Raw genomic sequence first — 24,496 nt, forward strand, 5'->3', positions numbered from 1 at the left:
GGTCGTGCTGAAAAATGAAATCTTCATCTCCATAAAGCTTTTCAGCAGATGGAAGCATGAAGTGCTCCAAAATCTCCTGATAGCTAGCTGCATTGACCCTGCCCTTGATAAAACACAGTGGACCAACACCAGCAGCTGACACGGCACCCCAGACCATCACTGACTGTGGGTACTTGACACTGGACTTCTGGCATTTTGGCATTTCCTTCTCCCCAGTCTTCCTCCAGACTCTGGCACCTTGATTTCCGAATGACATGCAGAATTTGCTTTCATCCGAAAAAAGTACTTTGGACCACTGAGCAACAGTCCAGTGCTGCTTCTCTGTAGCCCAGGTCAGGCGCTTCTGCTGCTGTTTCTGGTTCAAAAGTGGCTTGACCTGGGGAATGCGGCACCTGTAGCCCATTTCCTGCACACGCCTGTGCACAGTGGCTTTGGATGTTTCTACTCCAGACTCAGTCCACTGCTTCCGCAGGTCCCCCAAGGTCTGGAATCGGCCCTTCTCCACAATCTTCCTCAGGGTCCGGTCACCTCTTCTCGTTGTGCAGCGTTTTCTGCCACACTTTTTCCTTCCCACAGACTTCCCACTGAGGTGCCTTGATACAGCACTCTGGGAACAGCCTATTCGTTCAGAAATTTCTTTCTGTGTCTTATCCTCTTGCTTGAGGGTGTCAATAGTGGCCTTCTGGACAGCAGTCAGGTCGGCAGTCTTACCCATGATTGGGGTTTTGAGTGATGAACCAGGCTGGGAGTTTTAAAGGCCTCAGGAATCTTTTGCAGGTGTTTAGAGTTAACTCGTTGATTCAGATGATTAGGTTCATAGATCGTTTAGAGACCCTTTTAATGATATGCTAATTTTGTGAGATAGGAATTTTGGGTTTTCATGAGCTGTATGCCAAAATCATCCGTATTAAGACAATAAAAGACCTGAAATATTTCAGTTAGTGTGCAATGAATCTAAAATATATGAATGTTAAATTGTCATCATGACATTATGGAAAATAATGAACTTTATCACAATATGCTAATATTTTGAGAAGGACCTGTATATATATATATACATATATATATACATATATATATATATATACATACATATATACATATATATATATATATAATTTAAATAAACACACACAAATATAAATAGGAGCTTTTTCATGTTTTGGATCTATAATGATTTGCAAATCATTTCTGTACAGAAATCAGACTAGTACCTTTCATTAGAATATTTTGTGTTTAGTTAATTGTTGTTTTTTTTTTTGTATTTTTCATAAAATTGGGATAACATTTTTGTGGCTCTCGACTACTTTCAACAGTTGTGGTGCCCATGGCAAAAAGTTTGGACACTCAAGGTTTAGAATGTAGGGAGCTGTTAAGGTTTACAGCACGCTGAGTAATTTACAATATTTAAGTTACAAAAATACTTTCAGTTCTCGGGTGTTTCAGGTTGTGCACAGAAGTGTGATTGTTAGAATTGTAGCTGCACAAGAAGAAGATCTATGATTTAAACTGAGCTGTGCAGTTGTTTTGTTGTTGAAATGTACCCTTCTGTGTAGATTTTCTCTTGATATTTCAGCTTCTTCCCTAGTCTAAATGCATGTTAGATCAACTGGTGATTCTAGATGGATTTGTGAGTGTGGGTTTGTCCTTTTGTTATGAACTGGTGATCTGTGCCACCTGTGACAGCAGGGATAGGCTCCAGCCTTCACTGACCCTAAAGGTCATAAAGTGGGAATGGAACATAAATGGATATTAGTAGTTTTGTGGTTTTATGCATTTCTCTTCCACATCTGATGCCACAAGCCCTCCAAAAAAAAAAAAAAAAAAAAAAGACAGTTTTGTATTCAAATTACAAAGAATGGATGTGAGCAATATGTCTAAACTGGATCTCCTTTCCCTTTTAGCAGTGTTGCTTACAGTGCTTTACAAAAGTATTCATATCTAGTTTTGTCATGTTACAGCCACGAGCTTCAGTGTATCATATTGAAATAAAGTTGTGAAGTTAAAAGAACAACATCCCAAACTTTCAGCATCTCACTTAGCACTGTTCAATGCATCATCTGAAATGGCAAGTGTTTGGTACAACTTAACACCACCCATCAACCTGAGTGCACTCTACCCACCATGAAACACGGTGGAAGCAGCAAGATGCTGTCAAAATGTGTTTCTTCCAGTCAAACAGTGGAGATGGTCAGAGTTGACTTGAAGATGAAGCAAAATTAAGGGTAATACTGGAAGAAAACCTGTTAAAGTCTAGAAAATACTTGAGAAGTAGGAAAAGGTTCACCTTCCAGCAGAACTACAATCCTAAAAATCCAGTGGGAGCTAAAACAGAAAGGTTTAGATCAAAGCTTGTGTAAGTAAAGACCTAAATTTAACTGAGAATCTATGGCTAGACTTCTTTTTCACAGATGCTCTTCACCCAATCTGACTGGGCTTAAGTCAAAAAAGAAAAAAAAAACACCAATGAGTCTAAAAAATATATATTATTTCTATCTCAACAACCTCGTTGTATTGAAAATGTTGCATTTGATTCCATTTGATGTTTTGGCAGTGAAACAATACAGTTAAAGTTTGTTAATGACTTTAACATCTTAATGATTTGTATCTGGTTTTGTGCAGTGACCTTGAATGTCCTGAAAGGCGCCTGCAAATAAAGGTTTTTTGCGATATTGATATTGCTCATGCTGTAGTCATGTTGCCAAACAATAAATTTGTGATAATTGGTGTAGCCCCAACACCACAATTCCTTGTTTATTTTATAAGGTTCCAATAAGATACATTCAAGATAGTTTTTGCAATGTAATGAAAGGTGAAACGTTGAAGGGCTAGGTGTGAAAACCTTTTAGGGCACTTTTATTCTGAAACCCAATAATGATGGTGTGGTGAAGGCTTCTTAAAAACTGTGGGAACACTGGTTTACAAGCATGCAGCTGTATCAGTGCTCAGTTTAAAATTGTCAAATTGTTATTGTGAGCAGCTTTCATATACAAGCCTAAACCTCCCAAACACCTTGAGGTCTAAACAACATCATCCAATAAGAAGTAAGCTGTAAGGCAATATATCTTTTACATTTTGTGTTAGTCTGTCTTTATGATGCTGTTTTACGTTTGTTCCAGCAAATTTCTGTTTTCCCCATCATTGCTGCCCTGTCACATCACTGATTTGCAACAGCATTTTAACTTCTCATCACTGGTGGTCAGTAAAGTACACTGATGTTAGACAGGAAATTAAATATTGGCTTTTCAGTGTGTTATGGTGGTAATCCATAAAACGTACATAATTAAAGTCAGCCAGTAACGAATGCAATGTGTTCAACTAATATAACTGAAAACAGGAAATTGATTGTGGAATGCATATGGGTGTAAGAGTGGACATGCATGAGTACAGTGAGACCATATGTGACATAAGGGGTGTGTTTATATGTGTTTGTTAGGTCTGTGTTTGATTTGATAAGCTTATGTGTTACTGTGTGCCCTTTTAGCGAATATTGCTGAAACGGCTAATCTATTCCAGTGTTAAGTAGGATGCTGAGAAATGGGGCAGGACAAAGCACAGTCCAATTAGAACTGAAGCTGTTGAATTAAGGGCTCTTTAGGGAAATCTATACAACTTGGGTGTACTGTACCAGGTGGTTTAGTGGATGTGTGAGTTTTTGAGAGGAATGTGTCTGTGGTGCATCCTGAATGCATCCACATTAATTCTCTTTACAGACTGCAAAATTGTGACCAGCTTTTAGTCAAGTATGTGTGTGTGTGTGTGTGTGTGTGTGTGTGTGTGTGTTTTGTTATTTTTCTGGTTCTCTCTGGCTTCCAGTTTGTAGACTAAATATCCGGGTGCATCAAAGTCCACCCTTGGCAGTAATTACAGAGCTTGCTGGAGCATAGCCACAGCACAAACAACAGGCGTTCACACATTGACAGACACATTGACTGGCAGTCGCATACCCTCCTCTATTATCTTAACATCCTTTAGGGCCCGAACTGTGTCTGAAAGAGAAAAAAAAAAAAACAGAGCACATGTACAACTGTAGAAAAATGTGAAACAGTTTACATTTTCATCAGCATTGTGTCCTTTAGCACTTCCCACTCCAGGCTTGTTTGTTACTGTCCATGTCTTAACCTTTGCGGTCTTGTTCCCCTCTAGCGACTGTGTTCTTCGTTTGATGCTTTCCCTCTCAGCTGTGAGTCACATTAAACTAGGCTTTTACCATATTGTGTGAAAAGGGGTTGGATTTAGTTAATAAAATGTGGATTTTGTTCAAATTGATGTTGTAATACATCAGCTGAAAGTCAATTCATTAAAATTGGTGTTTTTCGAACCCACAAAATTGCCTAAATGAGGTGCACAGCTGGAGAGAAATTTCAAACCTCCAAATTATACATAGGCTGATTGCTCAGAGACCGCAAGAAGAAGTGAGTTTTTTTGTAAATCAAATGCAAGATGTACTTGTTGTTCCTTTAAGAGAGCCACTTTGGTATTGTATCTAGTGATGAGGAGAGGGAAGGATGTCTGTGTCCATGATTTCTAGTAACTGCAGTCACTGAGATATCATGTTACACAGAGTGCTGCAGGTTAAAGTTATAGCCCTGGACAGCATGCAAAGTTGTTCGCAGGTATCTGTACAGAAAGCTTTTACTGGCATTGTCTCATGCTGCTGATAAAATTACTGTTCTTGTTTTCTCCTCCATGGTAAGGCTGGAACTTAAGGTTGAAGGCTGAGAAACCTCTCAGATTTCCTTGAGAAAACATAATACCTGTTGTGGTAGCATTCAGGATGGCTAGGACAACAGAAAAGAAAGTCCCCTTTTACAACTACTAAGACTTCATAAGGTTTGTCATTGCCTTCACACTGAAATAAGGTTTTAAAAATGTGGCTCAATCCTGGACTTGGAGACAGTAGGACCATCTTAATCCTGTATTAAGGGAGTATTATAAAGCATAATGTACACAGGTACAAAACAAAAAAAAATATAAAGGGCAACTAACAATAGTCAAACAGTATCAGAAGTACTTCACCGACAGTGAAATTATTGTCAGTTTTTCTGTGAAAAATTATTTGCAGGCATTACCAGGGTCATCAAATGCTGGTACGCTTTCCCAGTCTTTGATTGCAGACTCATGTCATCATTATAGACATCTCAGTAGTCACTCTGCCTTTAGTCTGGTCCTCAGTAGATAAAATGCTATTCGGGAAAAAGATCAATTTATTGACATTTGCTGTTTGATATATTTCACCTCCTTGTGGTTGTTTTGTTCATTTGCTGACAAAAGAAATATAATGCAATGAACTTTAATCATCAGTAAATCCATTGGACAGCTATAAAAAAACAGAACCCTTTATTGTTTACAGCATGAGGTTATGTTTATGCTCCATAGTTTCTGTCATTTTATTCTATTGTCTGGTTGAACTACGACTTGTCAATAAATTCACATTTAACCTTAGAGTTGCCAGAGTTTGTTTCCCCCTTGGTCAAGACCTTTTCTGCAGGTGTGAATGCACTGAAGCAAACCCTGGTCAGGACCAAACAACCTAGCCTAGACCCAGTTTTTGAGATAATCTCCTTCCGCTTCCAAACGGACTCTGGTGTGTTTTGCTTCTGGTGTGAAAATGAACCGGCCTCGTTCGAGCCAACTACAGGAAACATATGCAGTTTTGGACCTAATGAGTAAGGCATCATGTGACAAATTAGCCCTTCAGTGTTGTTAATGCTACTATTGCATGGATGCTACAAACAATGAGCCGTGGACAGACCTGGTGCAAAGAGGAGACACTGTGCCTCCTTGATATTTAGGTAGATGCACACTTAACCCAACTTCTAGAAAAGAATGAGATCGTTTTCAGCATGTTTAGTGAGAAAATTAAAGAGAGGAGGTTTGAGCAGTCTCACGAACCATGCTGAGGTACAGTTAAGAAACATTGCCAAAGTTATCTAAAGGCAGGAAATGCATTAAAGAAGTTTTCCGCTATTTCCGGGTCTGTGCTCTGTCCCGCCCTACTCATTTCTGTTCAATGGGAGCAACAATCATCACCCACATGACTTATAGTTCACTTGCAAAAAGTACAATGTGAAATCAAACCTAAATTAGTACTAATTATTTTATTCTGTAACACTATGCTGCTTTGTCTAAAAAAAAAATGCTAATTAGCTTAATTTAAACACATAGAAATGGCTAAATGAATATAAAATGATTTACTATATGTAATTTTTTTCTGCTTTTCTCTCTGCTCCCTGTCACTCTCTAGTTAAGTTTTGGGGGGATGCCATACAGTGGGAAGCCTGTGGGAGGTGGAAGAAAAAACTTCAAAGGTTGCATGGAGAGCATCAACTACAACGGAGACAACATTACAGACCTGGCCCGCCGTAAGAAGCTAGACACTTCCAGCTTTGTAAGTGAATTCTTATTTGTTTGCTACTATACATAGATGCAATACATTTTGGAAGCTTAGAATGTTGAAAATGCACTCATAAGGAAGATTAATACCTGACACACTCTAAGTCACACTTACTAGACTTCAATCTAACAGGAGCAGGTTTGTTAATTAATCGACTTAAATTGTTTAAATATTCAGACACAGTTGAGTTTTCTTTTTATTTAGTTTTCTGTCCTTATGCTCCTGGTGTATCAAAACAAATACAGCATTTTACAATCATTACTGAGGCACAGTTTTTGTTGAATATTCAGTATTTTAGTAGCTAGAATAGATATTAATATCATTCATATGTTTAATTTACATCAAATGTCCTAAACGTGGGTGGGTCCAGAGTAAGCTTTATGTTTTACCATTCTTTTGATCACAAAAATATTTATACTTTCCTGAATATAAGCATTTTTAATTATGTTCAAAAACGGTACTATGATTAGGTTTCAGGTAAAACAAAAATAACTGAATTTTATTTTAAATATTGTATTAAACTTTTGTGGAACAACACCTCTGCAGCCTCAGTATCACACCTTGGATTATTAAGTATGGGTTGCAATCCATGAAAGCTCCAGTTCTCGTATGGCAGAGCTTTGCAGTTTTGTGGTCATTCAGGCTTCAAATTATGATTTGGATTTATTGAAGCAGGATTCTGTGGAGTTGTAAACTACAGTCAGTATCTAACCTACAGCAGATCTTCATCTTGGTAACCTAAGCGTTTATAAAATAATGTTTGGACTAGAGAATCAATCTCATGTTCAGTCAGAGTTGAGCCATTTATAAATTGTATTTCTGCATTCTTAAAAAAATCAAATCCAAGAAACTGGAAATATCCCTTAAATACTATAGAAACCACTCCTGGATGGTAAGAAACCACACACACTGGCAGATCAATTCATAGCTGACATTGTTGTGACAGATATAGCAAAGAGTTAGTGCTTTTGATACTTGGCTGTTAAGCTGCCTGGACACAGTTTTATATTTTGCCAGTTATGCTGGCGTCTTGAAAAACACGTTATGTGAGTTTAAATATTAGCAAATGAAGAAGATTTTGTGGAACATGAAGTCATGTAATATCTTTAAAATATATGCCATGCTTTTGTTTTAAAAAACGTTGAAACAAAGGCAGACACAGTAGTTTGATAGATGTATTGGGTTGTGCATTAATATCTATTTTTAACTTGATGCTTTCTAAGCCTTAATCAGAAAACACAACTGTTGTTCATCCTTATGAAATTAAACCCTTTAAGCCTTTTTTATAAAACTTAATGAGTCTAAATTAGATATTTAAACTAAACTAGATTCCCACTTGTATTGTCTTTATTGTAACAAGAGATAAAGGAAGCTAGTTTTGCAGTTCCTGGTGGTTTGTTTGGCCAGTTTAATATGCGCTGTTCCTGACAGACGACTTCATTCTTTATTTTTTTTTATTTTTTTACCGTGTCCTGTCCTGCAGAGTAGCGCTCTGCAGGACAGCTTTAAAACTCTGCTTGATAATTATAAAAGAAACTTTATTATAAACTTCTTTGGGAATATTTCAATTGTTACGGACACGGAGACTGAAATGAAAAGGAAAAAAGAAGCTTGAAAAAGAGAGATGGGGCAAAAGGGAAAAAGGGGAGAAAAGGAGGAAAGAGTGGAGGAGAGAAATAAGGATGAAGAGAATACAAGATTACACCCTGCTTGCTTATACACCTGCAGCTGTTTTTTTTTGTTTTGTTTTTTTTGTTTTTGTTTTTTAAAATAGTACACGGGTACTCATGAATGTAAAATGTACTTAGTGAGAGGTGCAGCCCAATATAGAACATCTGTGTATCTGTCAACACCTGTAGCTAAATACCTGTGAGTTTGAGTGTGGACGTGCTTTTGTAAAAAAGGTTTCTCCACAAAAATATGCAATAGCGAGTGTGAGGACCCACAGACCTGCCCCATGGTCCCTGGACAGATACTGAGGAGATCCGAGCCACAGACATCCAAACGCGCCCCAAAGCACCACCCAGCAGCGACAGTGCAGAAGCCCCAGGGAGCTGCAGCGATGAGCCCACAGGCCCCGCCGGCAGCCGTCCACGTCCGAGCAGATCCAGCCATGGACCCAGAGACCCAAGACCCCGGGACACACCACCCCCCAAGCAGAGGCCCGACATAGCCCAAGGGGCCAGGCCCCGGCAAGTAGCCACCGGGAGTGAGCCAGCACACACCAAAGCAACCGGCCCAGGACACCGAGAACCACAAGTACACCAGCGGGCAGAGATTCCAACCAGCGGCAGGTAGTGTGGCGGGGAGGAAATAGGCCCCCCATAATATGGGGGGCCCAAGCTGATCCAGGAGAGGGAGCAGTCCAAGACCCAACCTGTCACAAAAAAACAAACAGGCACACACAGTCACAATCACCCACTCCCACCCTCATGCATACACGTAAAATCACTTGCACTCAACGTAAAGACAAACAACAATGGACGTCATACACTCACTCACTCACACTCCCCATGCATACCCTATACTCTCTGGTCCAGGTGCCGGTACCCCCTAGGGGCAACCAGCCCCCAGACCCCCTTCCCTCCTGGGGCAGAGACAGACAGACAGCGCCAGCACCACCCAGACCCGGGTGAACCCGGCCCCCGCCCCCCGCCCCGAACCCAGTCCCCAACAACCCCCATCCACCTCCAGAGAGGTGGCTATGTACAAAAGAGGGGTCCACATGGCTCAAACCAACCTGCCAACTGGAGCCGCCCCAGGACGGAGCAGTCCCGACCCCCCAATGAGCTCCGATCCCAACCCCATGAGTCTCCCACCCCCAGTGAACCCCAACAAGAACCTCCCCACAGGGCCACCCCCAACAAGGACACCGATATCGAACACATGCCCCCGAACCCAAATGCACACCCCCACAGGTGAACTCCATAGCCGAGAAGCCGATGAAGCCACACCCACACAGCGCAAGCTCCACATACAGCCCCGCTCTAAGCACCCCCGCTGCAACCCGCTCTCCCACCACACAGCGCCCCCAACGGCAAGGCAAGGGCCCCACACAACACCACCCCCGACCACTGGCCAACAGGGCAGACCCAACCGAGCACCGCACTCACAACAGGACCCCCGACCCCGCACCATGACGGGGCAAACTCTACCAAGAGGTCCCCAGCCAGCGGCAGGCACCCAGGGCCAGTGACCCCCACCATGCCCCCCTGAGCCACAAAAAACACTACATCACTGCCACTGCAACGACTGCCCAGGGAGAAACACTATCTAGCTCAGCTCCACCATCGCCGCCCAGCCGATCCAAACGCCGGTGACCCCACGGCCTAGAAGTGGACACAACCCCTCCACCAAACAGGCTTTATTAAAATCAGCCTGTTATACCTGTGTCTTTAGGATCAGCTCAGATTTGGAGTCTGTGCAGAGCTGGTCACTTCCATTGGTGATGTTATTGATTTGCAACGAGGCTCCAGGCTAATTGGCAAAGTTTGGTAAACGTGGGGCCAAGTGTTGTAAAATACAGACCACAACTAACTACCTCCTGACCTCAAACTCCACATCCCAAGGAAAACAGTGATTGTCCCTTGTGGTTTACTGTAGAAACATTAGACTCAAACTCTGTACACAGTAAGGGGAATCACATCAACATATGTGGATATAAATAACTTTTTTTCTTTATTTAAGATCTAATGGTAAATATTACCTATAAATATACCTAAAGAGTACATCTATTTCAACTGATCATCTAGTCAGATATGTTTTGCTGACTGTGGTGTATTTCCTGGAAAAAGGAGATGCAGCTGTGTTTAGTATGCATGGCTTAATTCCCTGTAAAACCTCCGGTTAACTGCTATGAGTCACTGAAAACTGGCTTTATGTGCAAATTTTCATTGATCTGTGGTTCTTTGCAATCTAACTGTACATTCCTAAAGGTGCATTTGCCATTATGATTGGCAGTCAAGTGCTATTTTGCCCTGGATAGTTAAACTTTTTTTTATGCATCAGTTTGTTTTTCTCTTTCTCTTTCTTTGTACTTTGGTGTATGACATCAAACAACAAGTAGCATCACTAAACACAAACCCTCCAGTGACGATCTTACACCTATATCAGATCTTTAATCTCTCTCCCTGTTTATCTGCGTCATTTAACATCCCATATAACTTCTTTTATTTATGGTGAGCTGGTTGAATAAATGAAAGCATTAATACCACAACTCTAATTATCCTTGATTCACCCATTTAGTTATTTCTAATCAAAAAAAGATCCGTTCTAAGATTTTAGAAAATCAAACACAGAAACACAATCAGGTACGGCAACCCAGTATTAAATGTTTGCTGAAGATTTGAGAACAAACAGAAGGTTGAAAACATTCAAGTGAAATTAGAGCAATGCTTTTTCTCCAGCAGACAGAATTCACCCAGAGTCCTGCTCAGACCCAATGTGAAAGACAGTATGAGCCAAAGATAGACGATGTAGTTAAGTCTGTCTTACAATTTAGCAACTGTTAGGGACATCTTAGGTTGAGAGGATATATTAAAAACAATACATGCCTGCAAAAGTGTCGTTCATATTACTGTGATTGTATGTCTTAAATAAGGCGTAGAATCATATACGACTTTGTTTAGTCATTGAAGATGTATTGATTTTCGGTTGTTTCTTATGTTTTCTCTTTTGTTTTTTAAATATGTCCTAGCAGCGTAACCTGTCTTTCACCTGCGTGGAGACACACACCTTCCCAGTCTTTTTCAATGCGACAAGTTTCCTGCAGCTGCCCGGTCGAGCCAATCACAACACGGTGTCTGTGGGCTTCCAGTTTCGTACGTGGAACCCTGATGGCCTTCTGCTGTTCAGTAATCTTGATGATGGCACTCTGGAAATCTCCCTCGAAGAAGGCAAAATTACAGTTCATATCAATGTTACGACAGCAGCCAAAAATTACCGAGCGGACCTACTATCAGGTGGGTTTTCAGTACTTGTCACAGTTACATACAGAGTTATTGGCATTTTATAAGTTCTTTTTTTATCTTTATACAGCATTCCCATTTTGATACCCTCAGTGTTGTCAATCTTCACTCATCAGTATGACTGCAGAATCAGATTAAGTCTTAAATCCTATTAATTTAAAATACATTTCTCAGGGGTTTAGAAAGTATGATTCAATTTGATTTCTGCAATAAAAAATCATCCCATCAACCAATAATCATTGGTGCATCACAATGCATGTCAATGTGATTTATTTTCCTAAACATCTGAATAATGTTGCTAGCATAAAGCTTGCAATAATAACCATGAAGCCAAAGAGTGTTTATTACCATTCAGTGACATTTCATACATATTAATAGCATTTGGTTTGGGGTTGATTTAAGAGCCAACACACTCCATTTTAGCATGACTTAAGTCAGGCACATTTGCACAAAAACAACAGTGTGGTATGTTTGTTAAATTGTTTCCATGAAAAATCCTTCCAAAACTCCTTGTCTTAACATGGTATTTATTTAGGTTGTCAAGCTATGCTGGCAAATGAATTGACATCACAGTGAGTTTTTCAACTAATAATGTTTGTTTCTGCAATGAAATACTACTTAAATGCCTAAATTGACATAAATAATTATTATCACGGTTAAGAAAAACATATGTTAATTGCTATATTTAAACAGATGGCAAGTAAAATTTTGGGCAAATATTTTAATTATTTTTTTTCACAAAATGTGTTCTGTGACCCTTTTCATCTTTTTACTGTTCTTTCCTCCAACCCCTCCTACTCTCTCTGTCCTTTTAGAGTGTTTTTTTTTTTTTTTTCTTCCTTTGCGCTATATTTTGCTTTCTCAAGACACACCTCTTTATTCTGTCCACTGCTACTATAATAGAACATTATGCCCAGGGGTTGTGATTATTACAAAGTTACCCTTTAGGCTAATTGAGCTCGAGCCTGCGATTACATCAGTATTACTAGAATCCATGAGCACGATCATTTCACATGCAAGAAATGTTGCTTCTTTTGAGTCTGTTACTAGTATCTGTTAAAAAGAAAACCACACAGGCTTCTGGCTTCAATGAAAGTGAGAGCTCATTAGACTTGTAATAGAATGCTTATTTTCTCTCACTTGCCATTACACACGCTAGAGAAGCATAAAAAAAAACTAAAAGAAAACTAAAAGGATACTGGTAAGGAACAGGTTAGTGTAGAGGTTGATCGTGCACCCCGTATACGGAGGCTATTCGTCCTTGATGCAGCCATCCAGGGCAGATTTCCATTCTTGGGGCCTTTGCTGTATGTTTTTTTCCCCCTTTACTCTCTGCCCATTCCTGGTCTGTATACTGCAAGAAAAGGCCACTAATGCCGCAAAAAAACAAGATAAGGAACATGTTAGTTCATCAGAAACAATTAGGACCCACCATGAAATATTTAGTTCTTTATATAAAAAAAAAAACAAATTCCATTATTGACGTCTAATCTAATTAGAAGAAAGTGATTTAGTTGCACTTAAACAACAAACAATTACTTTGTTTTACACATTAAACAATAGTTTTTAAAAGAATTGCTGGGAAAAGTTAGGACACCCTACCCGCTAACAGCTGCTGTTTCCCCCTTTGGCTTAAATAACTTCAGTGAGTCACTTGTAACTATCTACCAGTCTCTGGCATTGGTCTAAAGACGTTTGCCCAACTACTCATTTTCCACTGTGAGATGTTTAAATAGTTTTGTGCATCTACAGTACATTTCAATTTACCTCACTGCATGTTAACTAGGTCAAGATCTAGGGTTTGACTTGGCCCATGACTTTGCATTTTCTAATTCTCCAGTTCTTTTTTGGATTTACTATTGCGTTTTGGCTCATTGTCATGTTGAAGGGTCCAGTTTAATTTCAGCTTTAGTTTCTGTTAAACATGTTCTGACATTTTCCTTGAGCACCCTTGGATACCTGGCAGAATTCATTGTGGGCTCTATGATGGAAAACTGGACAGGTCCTGCTTCAGCAAAGCATCCTCAAACCATAGCAGTTCTTGTTGGTATGAGGTTCTGTTTCTGTTGTTCAAACTTTTGCATTTTAGACTAAACTGTCCAAAGAACATTATTCCAGAAGTCTGGATCTTTGTCCCTATTCTCTCTATCGAACTTTAGTCTGATCTGTATAGTTTTCTTGGAGGGCAAAAGTCCTTCCACACCCTCCTAAAGGGTTGATTTGTACACTGTCTTTCTTATTGTACAAATATAGACTTTCAAATAAACAGTGGCGATAGCCTGCTGTAAGTCCTGCAGCAGGTCTTCCACATTCAGACTATTTTTCATATACTGGAATGGCTGATTTCAAGTTGTTTGAGAGCTTACCAGACTTATAAGCCTCTACAAACTTTTTTTCCTTAGTCCTCAGAAACCTCTTTCCATCTTACTTTAACAATCAGGAGCACACTAAACTGCCTTAGGTTTAAATAGAACCCTCCTGCAAAATGCTGAGTAGCAATGTTCAAATGATCTTTACATGATACTATGTGTAATTTTAGCCATCTTAAGTGCAAGTAAATGTGGGTGGTGCCCTAATTTATTAATCACAAGAAATTGTTGTTGTTATTAAATTTCATAGGACATAACCATACTGCGTGTTTTGAATAGTATTATAATATAAACAGTTTTGCATTGTTTTTGCCGTTTTTGTCTTGTTTCTGTGGTGCTAGATGATTGTTATCAAACTACAACAATGGTCGAATTGGTTAAAGTTTAGCACTCTTTGACCTGTAAGGGGGGCGGGATGTGAAGGGCTTTAACAGCATTTAAAGAGACCGCACCAAAACAAGCTGCTTTTAGATGCATCTCAGAATAGGGGTGAAAGAGGGGCCTGTGGAGATACAATAACAAGGAATTCAGACCAAAGAATTTCAGTTCCACTTTATATAGACCACAACTGAATGATTTAAGTTTGAAAATGAAGGATTTAAAAGCATATGTCCCCTTTAAGTTTTAATTTATTTATTTCCTCTGATTTTGATGTAGGGCTGCACGGTGGTGCAGTTGGTAGCACTGTTGCCTTGCAGCAAGAAGGTCCTGGGTTCAATTCCCGGCCTGGGGTCTTTCTGCATGGAGTTTGCATGTTCTCCCCGTGCATGTGTGGGTTCTCACCGGGTACTCCGGCTTCCTCCCCCAGTCCAAAGACATGCCTGTTAGGTTAATTGGTCACTCTAAATTGCCCTTAGGTGTATGAATGAGTGTGTGCATGGTTGTTTGTGTGTTGCCCTGCGATGGACTGGCAACCAGTCCAGGTTGTACCCTGCCTCTCGCCCATTGACTGCTGGAGATAGGCACCAGCTCCCCGCGACCCACTATGGAATAAGCGTAGAAAATGATTGACTGACTGACTGATTTTGATGTATATTTGTATTGCTTCAATTTTTCAAATAAGTATTAAATAAACATCTGTCCACATATGTTAAAAGCACAGTCCTCAATCCTAATTGTTAACATGACTGTATATAGATACAGGGGTTGGACAATGAAACTGAAACACCTGTCATTTTAGTGTGGGAGGTTTCATGGCTAAATTGGACCAGCCTGGTAGCCAGTGATGGTTTGGGCTGCCATATCATGGCATTCCCTTGGCCCAATACTTGTGCTAGATGAGCGCATCACTGCCAAGGACTACCGAACCATTCTTGAGGACCATGTGCATCCAATGGTTAAAACATTGTATCCTGAAGGCGGTGCTGTGTATCAGGATGACAATCCACCAATACACACAGCAAGACTGGTGAATGATTGGTTTGATGAACATGAAAGTGAAGTTGAACATCTCCTATGGCCTGCACACTCACCAGATCTAAATATTATTGAGCCACTTTGGGGTGTTTTGGAGGAGTGAGTCAGGAAACATTTTCCTCCACCAGTAACACGTAGTGACCTGGCCACTATCCTGCAAGAAAAATGGCTTAAAATCCCTCTGACCACTGTGCAGGACTTGTACATGTCATTCCCAAGACAAATTGACGCTGTATTGTCCGCAAAAGGAGGCCCTACACCATACTAATAAATTATTGTGGTCTAAAACCAGGTGTTTCAGTTTCATTGTCCAACCCCTGTATATATATAATATATAAACATTAAGTCATCGTAAGGGTTATTTTTACACCCATGTTCATGTTGAGCAAACCTCTACAGAAATGTCAGAAAAAGATGCTGCAACAGCAACAAGAGCTGATTACTGTTCAAAACAGAGAAGCAGGCACAACAGGAATGTTTTTATTCATAATAACTATTCCACACAGCAGCCCTTGATCGATGAACATTGATGAGCAATACTGCTGGAAATGTATGTGTGAACTTCTTCCATAACAAGTCATGTAGTGTTTTTTTTTTTTGCACTGTTTTTAATTGAAATAAAAGTAATGAAATAAAATGCCTTAAGAAAATAATTAAAAATTGAAACTAGTTTTATATCAGCTCTTCCATGCAGGTTATTTCATATATAAAAATCACCATTAACAAGCAATAATAACGTACTCGTGCTCATCGTCTTCCGACTCAGCAGAGACACCCAGACTTCCCTAGACACCTCCTCCAACTCTTCCAGGGGGTGCCCAAGGCATTCCCAGGCCAGCCGAGAGACATAGTCCCCCCAGCCTGTCCTGGGCCGTCCCCTGCCCCTCCTCCTGGTGGGACGTGCATGGAACACCTTCCAAGGGAGGTGTCCAGGAGGCATCCGGTATAGATGCCCGAGCCACCTCAACTGGCTCCTCTTGATGTGGAGGAGCAGCAGCTCTACTCCGAGCTCCTCCTGGATGGCCGAGCTCCACACCCTATCTCTAAGGGAGTTCCTGGCCACCCTATGGAGGAAGCTCATTTGAGCCGCTTGTATCTGGGATCTCCCCTCCTTGAACCGTGTTGTGGAATTTTCTTATCAAAGTGTGAGAGAAGTTGACTCACAACAAGAGAAAATCCGGACTTTGTCTTTATAAGCTTTATTCAAAGGCATTCAGCGTTTGAAGACCCTGCCACTGAGGTTAGTCAGTGAAGCAGAGCCCGATCAACATTTACACACAGTATTTATACCAAACATGACAGTGTTATCTCAACTTCAAAGAGTCTGTGTTTTATGGCCCTAGACCCTCCTCGGGATCAGAGGTGACAAAATTATCTAGGAACAAACCATCGGCTCTTCCTGAGGCATCACCCTAAATGATAGGTTTTAACCATTAAACTTCTGATAATGGCTTTTACAGCTTCCTCCTCTAACACAGATGTTCTGAGGAGTGAGGTAACCTAAAGGTCATACACTTTGGAACACTTAATAAAAGAATTTCTATTACAACCGCCACCTTAACGTGGTGGAGGGGTTTGAGTGCTCGAATGATCCTACAGACTATGTTGTCTGGGGCTCAAATGCCCCTGGTAGGGTCTCCCATGGCAAACAGGCTCTAGGTGATGGGTCAGACAAAGAGCGGTTCAAGAACCCCTCATGACGACTACTAAATCGAGGCACGTGACGTCGCCCGGTACGGCAGAGACGGGGTCACCACCCTGGAGCCAGGCCTGGGGTCGGGACTCATCGGAGAGGGTTGCTCCTCGTGGGACCCGACCGGGCCAAGCCTGAACGAGAGATGCGAGGCCATCCCCCAGTGGGCCCACCACCTGTAGGGGGAACCGCGACGGAACGGTGCAAAGTGGCTTGGGCGGCGGAAAAAGGTGGAGACCTCAGCGGCCCAATCCCCGGATGCTTAGGCTGGCTCTAGGGATGTGGAATGTCACCTCGCTGGGTGGGAAGGAGCCTGAGCTTGTGCGGGAGGTCGAAAGATATCAGAGACTAAAGTACACCCTTCAATCAAACTTTTTGACAGGTGACCTTTGACCTTAGGGGGGTCATGGCGCCATGGGGGCAGGGAGGTCATAGGGTCAACAGGGGGTGTGTCCGAGGGGCGTAACCGTGGATGCTGATTGGTTGTCGTCATTAGGGGCGATACCTTAAATGAGCCAATTAAAACACAGGGGTGTGTTTAAGGGTGTTACGGGGAAGGCCTTAAATTAGCCAATTAAAACACAGGGGTGTGTTTAAGGGTGTTACGGGGAAGGGCTTAAATGAACCAATTAAAACACAGGGGGAGTGTTTAAGGGTGTTAAGGGGAAGGCCTAAAATGAGCCAATTAAAAATAGAGGGGTGTGTTTGTAAGCCTCGTTAAACCTTGAATAACCCAATGAAAACAATGGGGCGTGCTTTAGTGTTTACTTTAAATACAGGGATAAAACTCTGCACTTTACATGCAGCATTCATTGGAAAAGAACACCCGTTCAGCAATGGCTAGAGTTAAGAGAGTTAATCGTCAAGCGGAGGAGAAACGCAACGCGTGCCAAGATGATGATGAACAAGCAACTGCTTCATCTATATCATCTACTTCCTCATCTGAGATACCTATCGGAATTCCCATCATAACATACTCTACCGATGATGAGGATCCAACATCAACTTCAACAACCACGGTTGAAAATCAGACCTCGGGTCGGCCAAGAGGTATGTTAGTTCTGTGCGAAACCCCAGTGACCGTCTACCAGCATTCATCCCGTGAATTGAATGCTCCTAAGAAATCAACATACTACATCTACAGGGTACAAAGACCCCCGTTCAACACTCTGCAGAAAGAATGGTCTTTGGAGCCATATGGCCTGATTGGTAGCTGGGGTTATATTTTCATGTATGAAATAGGAGAGCTTTGCCTGTATCAATTGGATCAAGAGGAGGTATTTAATGGATCACTGGCTCTGTGTACTCTCACCCACAGTGACTGGACTGTGTTAAGGCTTGCAATCCCGCACCTTAATGATAGCCCTGAAACAGTCTCAATGCAGGAGAGGGAGGAAGAAGAAAATGAACTGTCTCCTCAACTTGCAAAACGAGCGAGAATGTTTCATATACCATCCGATGTTGAAATAGCTGAGAGAGTACCTCTCTTTAGTGCAGTGTGGGGGTCAAAAACCACAGCAAATGGTCGCTGGTCTTTTCGGGCAAGCAGACGCAGGAACAACCGGACGAACCCCTCAGATCTGTTTGTGTTGGAGGCCTTCAATCAGGACTGCAGCATATTCAAGACAATGCTGGCTCTGCCGTTTGAAGCTTGGGCAGAGAAGATGAGTTAAATTGGACAGCGTCTTTCCGACCTTTTCCACAATGCACGCAGTTGGATCAATGTCATGTCAGTAAAAAAAATGCTGACGTTTCCTCTTTTACGTCTAGAACAAACCCTCTTCTGAGGACCCGCCCCCTTCCTATGATATATATACGGGGGGATAACAGCGAGCTCACAGACACTGAGAATTGAATCCTGAGAATGAGTGAGCCAACACCATACAGGGATCTCTACAACCACCGAGCAGAGATCCACTTCTCTCCTGAGCATGATGAAAGCTTCAATATTGGACCATATCATCCGCCTTCCCCTGACCTCTTCTCACCATCCACCTCAACGTCCTCATTCTCAGAGACCCACTTCAGTCCTGCATCACCTACAGGGTACAACATGAAAATGTATCAACCGCTTTCTCCAGACCTCTACTCACCATCGCCGCTATTCATGGCCGAGTCTGTAGACATGAATGTCCTGCCTGAAGACATGAAAGTGGTCGTGGAGGATGAGGTAGCTACCAGCTACTCACCCTCTACCGAAGCTCCTACACAAACCCTGGAACCGATGGAGGACCCTCAGCCTTCAGCGGAGGATGAGAGTAACCAGGGGGACAAAATTGACGGTTGGTTCTCAACCACCCTCATCAATACAGTGAAAACAGCTATACTTCATTTATTCAACATAACCTCTTTGAACTATCTCAGAGAAACCTGCTATGGGTGTATAACGAACCACTCAAGCCAGCGTCAGCACCAATGCCTGGAGGTATTGGGGGAGGATTATTACCAAGTCAACTTTCAACACATTGTACGACGACTCGTAACCCCCAAACTCGTTCCTGCTATTCAGAATCTTCTGGTACTTCGACGCATACAACCGGATGACTTCAGAGTGAAGACGATTGCAGAGACGGTTTTATATGAACTGAAATCGGTACAAGGCATCCACAGTGCAATAGCGCAAGTTTATAATCGCATGGTCGAAGAGAAACACCTCAAACAACTTAACTCTGTTTCAGAGTGCTATGGACTGACAAACTGATCTCACATGTTTGATGACTCGTTGTGTCATTTTTAGTATTCCAGTACTTTAATTAATTTGCATTATATGATTTTTCTTCTTTTTTTTTTTTCTTTTTACTATTAAATACAATTAAAGTAGGAACATATTAACCTTCCCCAAAAGTGTTGAAAAAGTTAAAAATTCTTTACCGGCATCAGTCTGAAGTTTTTTGTGGATCTGACTTTCTTTAAAAACTGATTCAAATGCCTTTACCACCTCAGCGGCTGTTTTCCTCTTCAAAACTCGTACATTCGCCCTTTTTGAAAAGATGTCAATGACGGTTAATAAATAATTATAACCATCATTTTCCTTGGACATAGCTTGCATGTCACAGAGATTGGCTTGGAACTGTCTCAATGGTCTGGTGACAAAAACTCTGTTTCTCGGGAACTTTATTCTTGCAGGTTTAAGGAGAGTATAGGTATCTTCTCCTGAGGTGGTTAAAAAGCTCTGCGGTGGCCGGGCTTCGGGGGTGGATGAGATCCGCCCTTAGTACCTCAAGTCTCTGGATGTTGTGGGGGTGTCATGGTTGATATGCCTCTTCAACATGTGGTTGGGGACAGTTCCTCTAGACTGGCAGACTGGGGCGGTGGTCCGCCTTCATAAGAAGGGTGACCGGAGGTTGTGTTCCAACTACAGGGGGATCACACTCCTCAGCCTCCCTGGTAAGGCCTACGCCAGGGTATTGGAGAGGAGAGTCTGACCGATAGTCGAACCTCGGCTTCAGGAGGAGCAGTGTGGTTTTCATCCCGGCCGTGGAATACTGGACCAGCTCTATACCCTCTACAGGGTACTCGAGGGTTCATGGGAGTTTGCCCAACCAGTCCACATGTGTTTTGTGGACCTGGAGAAAGCATTTGACTGTGTCCCTTGTGATGCCCTGTGGGGGGTGATCCAGGAGTATGGAATCAGGGGGCCTTTACTAGGGGCCATCCGGTCGGTCTCTGTACAAGCAGAGCAGGAGTTTGGTTCGCATTGCCTCAAGTGGAGGAGTTTAAGTATCTCAGGGTCTTGTTCACGAGAGGGGAAGAATGGAGCGGGAGATCGACAGACGTATTGGTGCGGCTGCCGAAGTAATGGGGGGGCGGTGTGCCAGTCCGTTGGGGTGAAGAGAGAGCTGAGCCGAAAAGCGAAGCTCCCGATTTCCCGTTCGCTCTACGTTCCTACCCTGACCTACGGCCATGAACTTGGGTCATGACCGAAAGAACGAGATCCCGGATACAGGCGGCTGAAATGAGCTTCCTCCGTAGGGTGGCCGGGCACTCCCTTAGAGATAGGGTGAGGAGCTCGGCCATCCGGGAGGGGCTCGAAGTATAGCCGCTGCTCTTCCACATCGAAAGGAGCCAGTTGAGGTGGCTCGGGCATCTATACCGGATGCCTCCTGGACGCCTTCCTCGGGAGATGTTCCATGCATGTCCCACCGGGAGGAGGCCCAGGGGACGGCCCAGGACAGGCTGGGGGGACTATGTCTCTCGACTGGCCTGGGAACACCTTGGGCTCCCCCCCGGAGGAACTGAGGAGGTGTCTGGGGAGAGGGACGTCTGGGCGTCTCTGCTGAATCTGCTTCCCCCGCAACCCGGTCCCGGAAAAAGCGGAAAATGACGAGTACGAGTATCTGGGATCTAGTTCTTTTAGTGATGACCCAAAGTTCATGGCCATAGGTGAGGTTAGGAACAGTAACCGACCAGTAAATCGAGAGCTTTGCTTTTTGGCTCAGCTCTCTTCACCACAACGTACAGGCACAGCGTCCCCTTTACTAAAGCAGCTGCACCGTTCAGCTCCGTCTGTCGATCTCCCGCTCCATTCTCCCCTTATTCGTGAACAAGACCCCGACATACTTGAACTACCCTCCAACCTGAAGAGGACAGGCCACCCTTTTTCCGGTTGAGAACCATGGCCTTGAACCTGGAGGAGCTGATTTTCATCCCAGCCGCTTCACACTCGGCTAAGAACCACCCCAGTGCATGCTGTAGGTCTTGGTTAGAGGAGACTAGCAGGACCACGTTATCAGCAAAAAGAAGAGACGATATCCACTGGTCCCCAAAGTAGACCTCCTCCGGCCCTTGGTTGCGCCTAGAAATCCTGTGGTTCGTCCTTCTTGGTGGTATGCTGACATTACCCTGGATACCGTGGCTCTTGATACATCACAAAGACTTGCTGTCTTGGTCACAGATGCGCCAGCAAGACGTGCACCAACAATTTGTCCTCTTTTGAACTCTGGTATGTCACCCATAATGTTGTGTGCATTTCAATATTTTGAGCAAAACTGTGCTCTTACCCTGCTAATTGAACCTTCACACTATGCTCTTACTGGTGCAATGCGCAATCAATGAAGACTGGCTACCAGGCTTGTCCAATTTAGCCATGGAACCTCCCACACTAAAATGACAGGTGTTTCAGTTTCATTGTCCAACCCCTGTATATCTCAAAATATGCAAACTAATGCTATGTGGGACATTAAATAGGTATGTATCTCCTTATGTCTCTTGTGACAATGCCTTTTATTGGTCCTTCTTCTTGATCCTTTGTCTGTGATGTTTTCTGACGTTTCTACTGCATATGACCATTTTTTAAACTGAAAGAACACCAACAAAAAAAAGGGGCTTGTTTTTTGATCAATAATATTTTCAAGAGACTCAAAGTGTAGGCTGTAATAGCAACATTAGTGTCTGTCATGATTGCCTGAAGTGATTTGAACAAGTTTATTTGTTTGTACCCTTTTATATTTAGTTGCAGATGTGCAATATTGCAGTATTATTTCGTATATTACCATGGCATTTATGTTTTGTTTCCCAAAATAATTAATCTGAAACCCCTAGATCATACCCTTTTACATAGTTCACGCTCCACTTTGTTTGATGAAAGGTCTTGACGGTAAATGAGTTACAAGACTTTTCCATATTTTTATAGGTACAAGACATGTCAAAAAATAGGAATATTGTGAAAATATTTACTCATTTCTATTCATTACACATTCTCAGCATATTTCATGCCTTTATTTCTTTTAATTTTAATGATTATGGCCTACAGAAACCCAAAATTCAGTGTGCTGCTGTTCATCCATTGTGTTTTCTGAAGTCCACAGTCAACGCAGCCATCTACCAGGACATTTTAGAGCACTTCATGCTTCCTTCTGATGGCAAGCTTTATTGAGATGCTGATTTTATTTTCCAGCAGGACTTGGCACCTGGCTACACTGCCAAAGGTACCCAAAGCTGCTTCAGTGACCATGGTGTTCCTGGTCTTGAGTGGCCAGCAAACTGGCCTTACCTAAAAACCATAGAAAACGTATGGGGTGTTGTCAAGAGGAAGATGAGAAACACTAGACCTAACAAGGCAGATGACCTGAAGGTCGCTATCAAAGCAACCTGGGCTTCCATTACACCTCAGCAGTGCCACAGACTGATCGAGTCCATGCCACGCCACACTGATGCAATAATTGATGTAAAAGGAGCCCCAACCAAGCATTGAGTGCATAGAAATTAACACACGTTTTTCATCTCTCTTTCAGAAGCCTGACATTTCTGTTTAAAATATCGATTTTATGATGTTGATTGATGTAATATTATAGTTTTCGGAGACACTGATTTTTGGGTTTTCATTTTCTGTAATTTATATTCATTAAAATTACAAGAAATAAAAGTTTGATGTATTTCACTCTATGTGAAATGAATGTATATAATGAGTTTCACTCTCTGAAATTAGTTACAGAAAAGTTAGCCGAAGTTAGCCTTTTTTATTGAACATGAAACATGAATTTATTTTATGTCATTGTTTGAATACATGCCTGGTGCCCCAGAACCAAGTAAATGAGAAAATCATTTGAGGGGTAAATGTTTTCTTTGTTAAAATAAAAAAGCATTTCGGTCTTTCTCTTATAACTTAAAATATCTCATTTAACCTTTTTTTATTTTTAAAAAGAAAGTAATTATTTGTAATTTAATTCAATCTCATAAATACTAAAAATGTTTACAGAGGGCTTATTAAAAAGCTAATACAGCCCTAGACTTCTTAGTTTTTTGGGGTTTTTTTTGTAAAATATATATAAACCACACTTCCCTGGAATTAATGCATTTATAATAAATATCTGGTCAGAATGATGCCTAAATTTATGGCTGTTATTGTTTAGATATACAGCCATCTAATTCTTCTTTTCATTGTGAGAGGCAGCAATTCTAAAGTACAGTGGAGGTATTCCACGCAGGTCCAATGAAGTGGACATGACTCCAGAGGAAGGTAAATCTTAGCCATGTCCAAATCCTGTGTCATGCTACAATGCTTTCAGTAATTCTGACCTGTGGTTTGGTTGACACCCCTGCCAATATTTGTGAAGACTCTGTGACAAGTGAAGTTTCAGTATTGAGGGGTTTCAGATTGGCAGAGGAGGCTTTGGAGCATTTGGAGAAAGTAAGCTTTAGACCTGCTCTAAAAATGGGATGTAAACTTTTAAATTAAACATTTAAAATGATGTAAAAATACATTGTTTTACTCTAGATTTTTTTCGGATAAATCACACAGCATTATACAAATGTGTTGTTATCCTGGGAACAAGGTACAGGTTTTGAGCAGCATCCTGTTGATGTAAACATTAATTATTTGATAGATTGATTAGGTTATGACATTATTAGCTGATCATTCAAAAGAATAGTCAAATATTTCCCATTATTACCCTTTGTGGACTTATTCTTAGACATATATTTACTTTCTGTGTTTACCATTTGCTGAACAACCTCTCTCTCTGTCTGTCTGGGTTTTCAGTCCATTCTTAGTATTCCTCAGCTTCACCCTCTGTTCCACCACCATGTGTCTCAGAGCTCTAAGCTCATCCCTGATATCATTCCCAGTCTGTCTGTCCATCTGTAAACTTTGTTCAGCGTCTCCATCCTCTCATTCAGCACATGTTCCAGTCAGAGGGGGCAGAAACCACCAGCA

The 24,496-nt window shown here is 41.8% G+C and overlaps 1 protein-coding gene across 3 annotated transcripts in view; it reads left to right on the plus strand.

Moving 5' to 3' along the window:
• The window catches only part of cntnap2a (contactin associated protein 2a), a 498,604-nt gene that overhangs the window by 252,525 nt on the left and 221,583 nt on the right, over positions 1-24,496 (plus strand). For 2 of the 3 annotated variants that reach the window (XM_047349232.1, XM_047349233.1), the window contains exons 8-9: positions 6,248-6,391; positions 11,094-11,358. In XM_047349232.1, coding sequence (XP_047205188.1) covers positions 6,248-6,391; positions 11,094-11,358 — 409 coding nt within the window. The remainder of the gene's footprint in view (positions 1-6,247; positions 6,392-11,093; positions 11,359-24,496) is intronic. The other variant, XM_047349234.1, reaches the window with a different exon arrangement.

Source organism: Girardinichthys multiradiatus, chromosome 21 (genome assembly GCF_021462225.1).
Source record: "Girardinichthys multiradiatus isolate DD_20200921_A chromosome 21, DD_fGirMul_XY1, whole genome shotgun sequence".
Classification (NCBI taxonomy): domain Eukaryota; kingdom Metazoa; phylum Chordata; class Actinopteri; order Cyprinodontiformes; family Goodeidae; genus Girardinichthys; species Girardinichthys multiradiatus.